General features: G+C 36.0%; 1 protein-coding gene across 1 annotated transcript; it reads left to right on the top strand.

Moving 5' to 3' along the window:
- The first annotated feature begins 202 nt into the window (after positions 1-202).
- LOC145785840 (HIG1 domain family member 1A, mitochondrial-like) lies at positions 203-4,121 on the top strand. The gene is made up of 3 exons (XM_082597547.1): positions 203-340; positions 1,014-1,126; positions 1,934-4,121. Exons 1-3 carry the CDS (start codon positions 247-249, stop codon positions 2,027-2,029), a joined length of 303 nt encoding a protein of 100 aa, XP_082453673.1. The 5' UTR covers positions 203-246; the 3' UTR covers positions 2,030-4,121.
- Positions 4,122-7,489: the final 3,368 nt, after the last annotated feature.

Genomic DNA, 7,489 nt, shown 5'->3' with positions numbered 1-7,489 from the left:
CACCAGCTCCGAGTTATGTATATGCATTATGCACTGCATAGTGATAAACTGTAAGTAGATAAGTAAACTACGCCTTAGCATGAATTTCCATTGTGTTTAACTTGTTTTTCAAGTTGACTTTTGTAATTTGATGATAAAATAATGAGCAAAGTAGCTTGGATTTTTAGTTGCTTACAATCATGTTTTTCCTTTTAAAGAAAAATACTTATATATAGGCTAGATAATTTTATGTGAAATTCAATAAAAATGGACTCTAAATCTTCAACTGCGTCAAGTAGCCCACCATCAGGGTTGAGCAAAGCCTTAGCAAAGTTCCAAGAAAAGCCAGTTTTTTACACAGGTATAATATATAGGCTAGTACATTATGCAGTGTGCACACTTTTATCTATTTTTGTTGAGAACTTGATGTGTTTAGGATAATGTTTTAGCTAGATACAAATTATGCTTGTTTTTTGTTGTGGTAACAAGTTAACGTAGGATACCAATGTTGAAGAGTGAGATATATATGATAAGTTGTTGAACAAATGATATTGTGACAAAATTTTATTTTATTTTACATAATTAAACAGTTCTCTTGCACGGTCTGTTTGCTACAAAACTGGACACACAGATAAGGAGATATTAAGTGGATTTAAACCACATTCATCTTGACAAAAGAAAAACGATTGCTTTAAACTGAAATTTTAAAGGGCCATACATTGTAAATAGTTTTAAGCAAGTTTACCTCATTGTAATGGCTGTCTTGTAATGGTGATAATCATCTGTTCATTGCATATATATATATACAGTACGGTACTTGTATTGATTCCCATCTCTATAACAGCGTACATGTGGATTTGCACAGGAAACATATACCTTTCAAACACAGTGCATTGCCTATGGTGAGATATTGCAATTAACAGGATATCATATTTAATTGATGTCTATTCACAATCAATTATTTACCATGCCACCTTTAGTATGAGTCATGATGTTGTGCACATGTGCAATTCAATGAATGTTTATTTTTGTAGGTTCTATTGCTTTGGCAACAGTGGTTGGTGGGGGTTTGTATGGGTTAAAGACAAGAAGGATTCGCCTTTCTTTGTATCTCATCAACCTTCGTTTGGCTGCTCAAGGAAGTTTTGTAAGTTTAAAAGCTTAAATGAACATGAAGTTTTTGCTGAGCATAAAATAAGCGATATCATTGTTTTCATGCAAGTACTTAGAATAAAACTGTTTGAAATGTGCTTCATGTTTTGAAGTCCAACCTACAGTATATAATATATAAAATATTGTTTCTCTGATTGTTGATTTTAAATGTTATCTTGAAAAAGATGATAAATTATCACTAATACAATCAGATTCATCTAGAATAGTTATCATTGAACAATTATTATCAACATGGCACAATTCAGTCAGATCCATTTAAATGCGTGTAGAAAACTATCAAGCTTGCTCTCAATTATAAAGGTGACTAAAGTCATAAAATTTCTACTTGGTTGTCAAATTAAGTCTGCCTGATAGCTCAGTTAAATAGATAGCTTGACTTTGCGAACAAAGAAACGATGACATCATGGTTTGGCACTTGGAGTGTTTGCAAAGACAATTTTCTAACCAAGCGTCTTGTAGATGGAATGTTCCCAGCAGCAACACTTCACCTACAAGCATAAGCTTTTACTTAATCTCGGTGACCGGACTTGCTTCGGTGGTTCAAAAACTAAAAACATACGTGGAACTGCCAGGATTAAGGTTTTAAAGAAACTTTCTCAGTTCGAGATAAAGTTTCCCATCATTAATAGCTCAGCTTCATAATGCATGTTCTAAAAACCTTTTTGAAGTAACTTATTGATATTACAAATGAAATGATACTGTCCTTTTTCCATTGAATCCATTGGTCTGTAGCAATTATAATATGTATTTTTCTGTTACTGACTGCGTTTTGCTTTTCCAGGTTGCTATTCTAACTGGTGGTGTGGCATATTCATTGTATCATCGATACCAGAGCTTACATTCTTCGAATGACAAAGTGACGTCAAAAAGAGATTAGCTGTTTTAGCTCAATTCTGCTGCCTTTGGTAATTCAATTTGTGTTTTTCCAAAACAGTTACATCTAGTCTTAGGCATGGATGTTGTGTTCTTGTGTAGCGTTTACTCTAAATATGCTTTTTAATTGAAAGATATAAATGTAGGCTAAGGTGTATGTTACATGAAAATGGCTCAAGATCTCACAAATGCATCTGTGTATAATAGCGTTTTTTTGTGCTGAAATGCTATGAAGATATCGATTTTGTTGTTCATAGCCAAACTTATGAACAGAAACTTTTGCACAACACTGTATTGTGCTTTTTTGTCTTTGTCCAGTGTTATGCAATATGAGATCTGCATCAAGTTCTGCTCTTTTCATATACTGAGCTCCGCTTTTGTTTTTTTTTATTGACAAACCACGCAATTTGTTGGTGAATGCAGTAGTTGCTCAGAGTAAACTAGCTTTCAAGTTGTTTCTGGCCTGTAGGCTTGTTTGTTAGTCAATATCTATGAATAGTAAACGTAATAACTGCTTCTGCGGCAATGCTTGTTTCTTTTTATAAATTTAAATGTAATAGATTAATTGTAAACGCATGATGAACGTTTTTGATGTCAATTAGCTTCATTACAACTTTAAATGTTATGTAGAAAGGGTTCTTTTCCTGGCATTCAGCACAGCGCTAAACTCGCTACACAGCGAGCTGTTTGCAAGTCGCTTACCATCGTGGTGTAGCATGTTCGCTGGTCAGTACGACTCCGATTAACTACTGCACAGTATATATTTGTCGGCATCCGATTGTAGCAGAATTTTTTGCACAAGGCTTAACTCGCTAAAACAGCGAGCTTTTTGCGAATCACTCACCATCGCGGTGTAATATGCTCGCTAGTCAATTGTTTACCCTTGACACATGCTGGTTTGGTTGTTTTCGTTCTACAACCGTAAGATTGCAACTGACTGGTAAAGGTGGCGTTTCGATGTTATGTGGCATGAATTGTTGGTGCGATACGGATGAGCCCAGCCTCATGGCGAAACACCGGTGTCAATCGCTATCAATTCTTGCTACAATCGGCTGTTATATTGCGTTGCCACGTCAAGTAGTATTAATTGTCTTGCAATTTTGAAAAACAGTTTTTCTTTCATGTATTTGACGTTTCTACAAATGAAAATGTGGTCCTTTAGTTTTTCAAATAGCAGACCTAATCACCCGTTAAAGATAATTTTGAAAGGCCAAGGATGTGTTTGCATTAGCATTCAAGGTCAAGCGGCGCTGGTTCGACCCTCGGAGTGTGCGCTTGAGCAACGTATTTCAAGGACAGATCTCCATTCAGTGGCTGCTTGTGGGTGGAATAATTTACAGACAATATTTTAACAACAAGAGAAAATAAAATTAATTAGTAAAATTTCTGTTTTTAACAAGAGAAAACTTTACTTTGTCAAACTCGGTGACCGAGCCTGTGCCAGTAGTTCAAAAGCCTCTACAAATATGCGAAACTGCCAGGATTAAGCTCTCAAAAAGCTTCTTAATTCGGGAGTAAAGATTCCACAATCCATCATTTGCTGCACTCTTGTTATGTTTGACTTGGAAATATAAGATTTTTAGTGATGTTTTATTTGTTAAGTTTAAAAACTATGAAATTTTTAAAATGTATTGAACTTTGCAAGTCACTAGATGAACTTTCACTTTACTCGTTCGTTTTTTTGCAAACATAGAAATGACGAACTATACCGGTACGCCATTAAATTTATTGAACTTTGCAAGCCATTAGACTTCCACTTTACTCGTTCATTCTTTTGCAAACGCAGAAATTGCAAATCAGTTGCTATTTTTACATTCTAAATTCTTTCAACTAATTTGAGGTGATTTTCTCCCATTCAGCAAAAATTATCGTTTCCTACATCGTTTTAATATCGCCAAACGTTGAAATGATGTTAAATCAGTAACTTTTGCTGAATTGGTTTCAATAAGTTACATTCTTGAGTCTGCGTTCAACAAAGTTCGCTATAAGATTTTAGACATGTTTCTTTTTTTCAATCTTGTTGTGAATTGCATGTATTGCTGCTTTTAATCAACTATATCTTTGGTTCAACACGATATACCCAACTATTGCTACAATTTGCATGTGACGTTTAACAAACAAAACTATTGTTTTTTTAGTGATTGCTTCTGATATTAGGCAGATTGCCCATTTGAGAGAGTGTTTTAGAACCAGGTTGCCTTTTCCAGTTAGCTTTCCCATTTTTGAAAAATGTTTAAGTGGTTGTGAATTTTTATGTAGCTTACTACTGTATATCCTAGACCTAAAGCAGGTGGTTGAGCTCAAGAAATTGGTGATTTAGCCTGTGTGCAAGGGGTACTTTTGGGCGCGGTGTAATTTTAGGGGCCCAGATACTTGAAAAAACCACAGCACATTCTTTGAATATTGGTTAAGGCGTTATTTTAAGTGTCTCCATTTGGGGCCCTAGGATTTCATTGGTACCGAGGCAAAATTGCCTTCAACAGCCCTGTCTACAAACATATGTGGGCTCAGGGTAGAGACAACGAAGGCTTCACGTTGGTGGTCACTTCAACTACTACCAACCAAGAAAAACTGCTTTGTAGGCGGCTTTACTTCAAATCACATATTTACTTCCTGTTGTAGCCTAATGACATGGCGTCATAGCAGTTTTACTCAATCGCTTTTTTTCTTTGAACGTCAGTTTCTATTTATAGACTTCTGCGGACAAGGTTGCCATGTTTTGGCAAAGTATCCGACTCAGCTTATGCTTGTCTTTTGCTTTCATTTTCTTATCAGTAAAAGTCAGGATTTTTGTCACAGTTCACGGCCAGTAGGCTATTTGCTATTGTCGTGTGCAATGCCTAAGAGCATTTCTTAAATTTTAATCCAACAATCTCTTAGACATGTGTGTGGTTTCACGATAATTAAATCAACAATGAAATAATCATTAAGAAATTTTACTTATTAGTTGGACGTTTCAATGCTTGCTCGACATGTTGAGACATGAAGGCATCTGCTGCGTGCCGGTGCAGATACGACGGAGCAAATAGCCAACCCACACCATCTTCAGGTGTCCCAAGTATTTCCCTCCCAACGAAATAACAGGTCTCGGCACACTTGACGATCTGACGAAACATTGGCTCCAGCCTCCAAGTCCTTCAATTCAGCTGACCAGGGTCGTGTAAGCACCATCTCGTCCCCCCACCCTAAACCCGCAATTGAGCCCCTATGTTTCGTGATCGCTCAAATAGGACCAGAAAACGTTTAAGGCCGCAAACTCTTTCAATATGGGGGAAAAATTTACATTCATCATTTTAGCAAAAAGTGAACAACTCTAGAAAAAAATAGTTAATTATTTGTTTGCATCAGACAAAGCTGTCCATACCCAAAACAACAAAATAATAGGTTACAAACTGCAAATGTATAAGGATCACGAAGAACCACTAATGGCAATGCAGTAGCGCATCTAGAAAAAAGTTGGGAAAGCACCAGAGTTTTAACATAGCAAAATTTATATTATAAAGGAACAATGCATAACTCAATGTCCGTAAAATTGAAAGAGGGTGTGGAGAGGCTTAAGTGCCCCCCAGAAAGAAATTGACAAATACAATCTTGTTTTGGTCACTTTTTAAACATTTTTAGGAGCAACAATATATTTTTTTATCAAGATGCACACTTTGTATGGAATCAAATTCAAATTGGATTGGGTAAAAGTTTTAGTTTAAAAATTAAGTTAACTTACCAGCATTTCAAAAAAAAATCATTCACGACCACAGAAGGATTTCAACAATTTATTTTTTGAAATTTTGTCAGTAGGCCTATAGCCTGTTGCGATATTGTAGCCTTTCAGCAAGTCAAAACTTCCAAAATTTATCTTTATTATATCCCCACCTTCACCGATAGTATTTTCACTTCGTATCCTATCTCGAATAACACTGAAATTTATCAATATTTAATTGTTAATTAACTACTGTAGTTTATATGAGTGAGTGAGCAGTGTTTACTTCGAAATGTTGCATCATTTGGTTAGTTTTTTTGGGGGACACAACTAAACATTTTACTCCCTCAATCCCCAACTATACACGTGTCTAATATAGCCGAGGTGAATAAAACGTGTTTGAGCGAGCAAGAAAAATTAACAAATTTCACATTTTGCAGATTTTGATTAAAGCCAAGGCCTATGAGAGGGGGGTACGGCGTACCCTTGAGGGCCCAGAACTATAATTGTTGGGGAGCCCGAAATTGTGATTTTTTTTCGGGCCCCCCAACAATTAAAGCCAGGCATAGCCATAGTGTAGCAAAAGCAGGGGCGCCGGAAGCAGGGGGGGCGGATGCCCCCCCTGCCCTCAATTTTTCTGCAGATGGAGGGGCAGGGGGGGCAATGGTTGCCCTTTTAAAGTCATGTAAGCTACTGCACATTTTGCAGTATAACAATTTCTGCTATTCGCTTTTAGCCTAATTATAATCTTTTATTTTTGCCTCAAAATAATATTTAAAAATATCGATAGCACAAGTAAATAGAATTAAACTTGCAACAATGCTAAAATAATCACTTAGCGTTGTTGAAGTCTAGGCCTGGGCGACGTCTTACAATGGAATCGTTGCACCACGCAATAACTGCTTTATCGGGATTGTAATCCATTACTGCGGGACCATCTAACGACACTCGCATGAGTGTCTCCAATGTGGCTGATTTTAAAAAAGTTCGCCACTCCCCTAGAATTCTTTTTAGCAACGTTCGACATGTGTTGACGATGACGGCAAGGTAATAAAATAAGTATTTCAATGATATGAAGGACATTACTAAAAGAAGCATAATATTTGCAAAATATGATCAAAAAATGTTTTCCCCTCGGATCTCAACTAACCCAGTTCTTCTTTTAAACAACGATTCAATGTCCGACAACATCGAATCGACATAAAAATGACAATATTGCCAGCCGACGTAAATTAGCACTTCGGATTAAGACTTTGTTAAAATAAACGTCTGAAATTACAAACAAGACTTACAGCGCTGGTGATCGCAGATGGATATATTCTAGGCCTACCATATTTTCATCACCTAAAAAGAGGACACGTTTCGCCAGCGAGTAAAATACAAGTAGAAGGTTACGTATGAAGAATTTTTTACATACTTTTAGATAATTATAAACCTATGCAGCAAAGGTTACAGCAAAAAAAACAGACACAAAAAAACACACAAATTTGTTTTTTGTAAGCTGATGTGTTAAATTTGTGAGACAAAATAAAAATGTGACAAATCAAGCAGTATCTGCAGGTAGCCATTCCTTAACTTTTTTCAGAAAAACAAGGATCAGCTTTAACGAAATCATAAAATTACTTGCATGAAATATAATTGAAGTTGTATACAGCTGTTAATGAAATGCTAAAGACAGACTCAACTAAAAGGCTGTTTCCTTCCTTATACTAACATATTGTAGCTGCATCATAGATTAAATTCATTCTACATTTGCACCTACATAAT

This window comes from Aplidium turbinatum, chromosome 16 (genome assembly GCF_918807975.1).
Source record: "Aplidium turbinatum chromosome 16, kaAplTurb1.1, whole genome shotgun sequence".
Taxonomy (NCBI): domain Eukaryota; kingdom Metazoa; phylum Chordata; class Ascidiacea; order Aplousobranchia; family Polyclinidae; genus Aplidium; species Aplidium turbinatum.
Note: the sequence above shows the minus strand (reverse complement) of the source record. Positions and strands in the feature narration are given on the sequence as shown.

Excerpts from the sequence above, each read along its gene's own strand:
- LOC145785840 (XM_082597547.1), top strand. The coding sequence starts at position 247 with ATGGACTCTAAATCTTCAACTGCGTCAAGTAGCCCACCATCAGGGTTG. Across the intron at positions 341-1,013 it reads AAAGCCAGTTTTTTACACAG|GTTCTATTGCTTTGGCAACA; the intron begins GTATAATATATA and ends TTATTTTTGTAG. Across the intron at positions 1,127-1,933 it reads TGGCTGCTCAAGGAAGTTTT|GTTGCTATTCTAACTGGTGG; the intron begins GTAAGTTTAAAA and ends TTGCTTTTCCAG.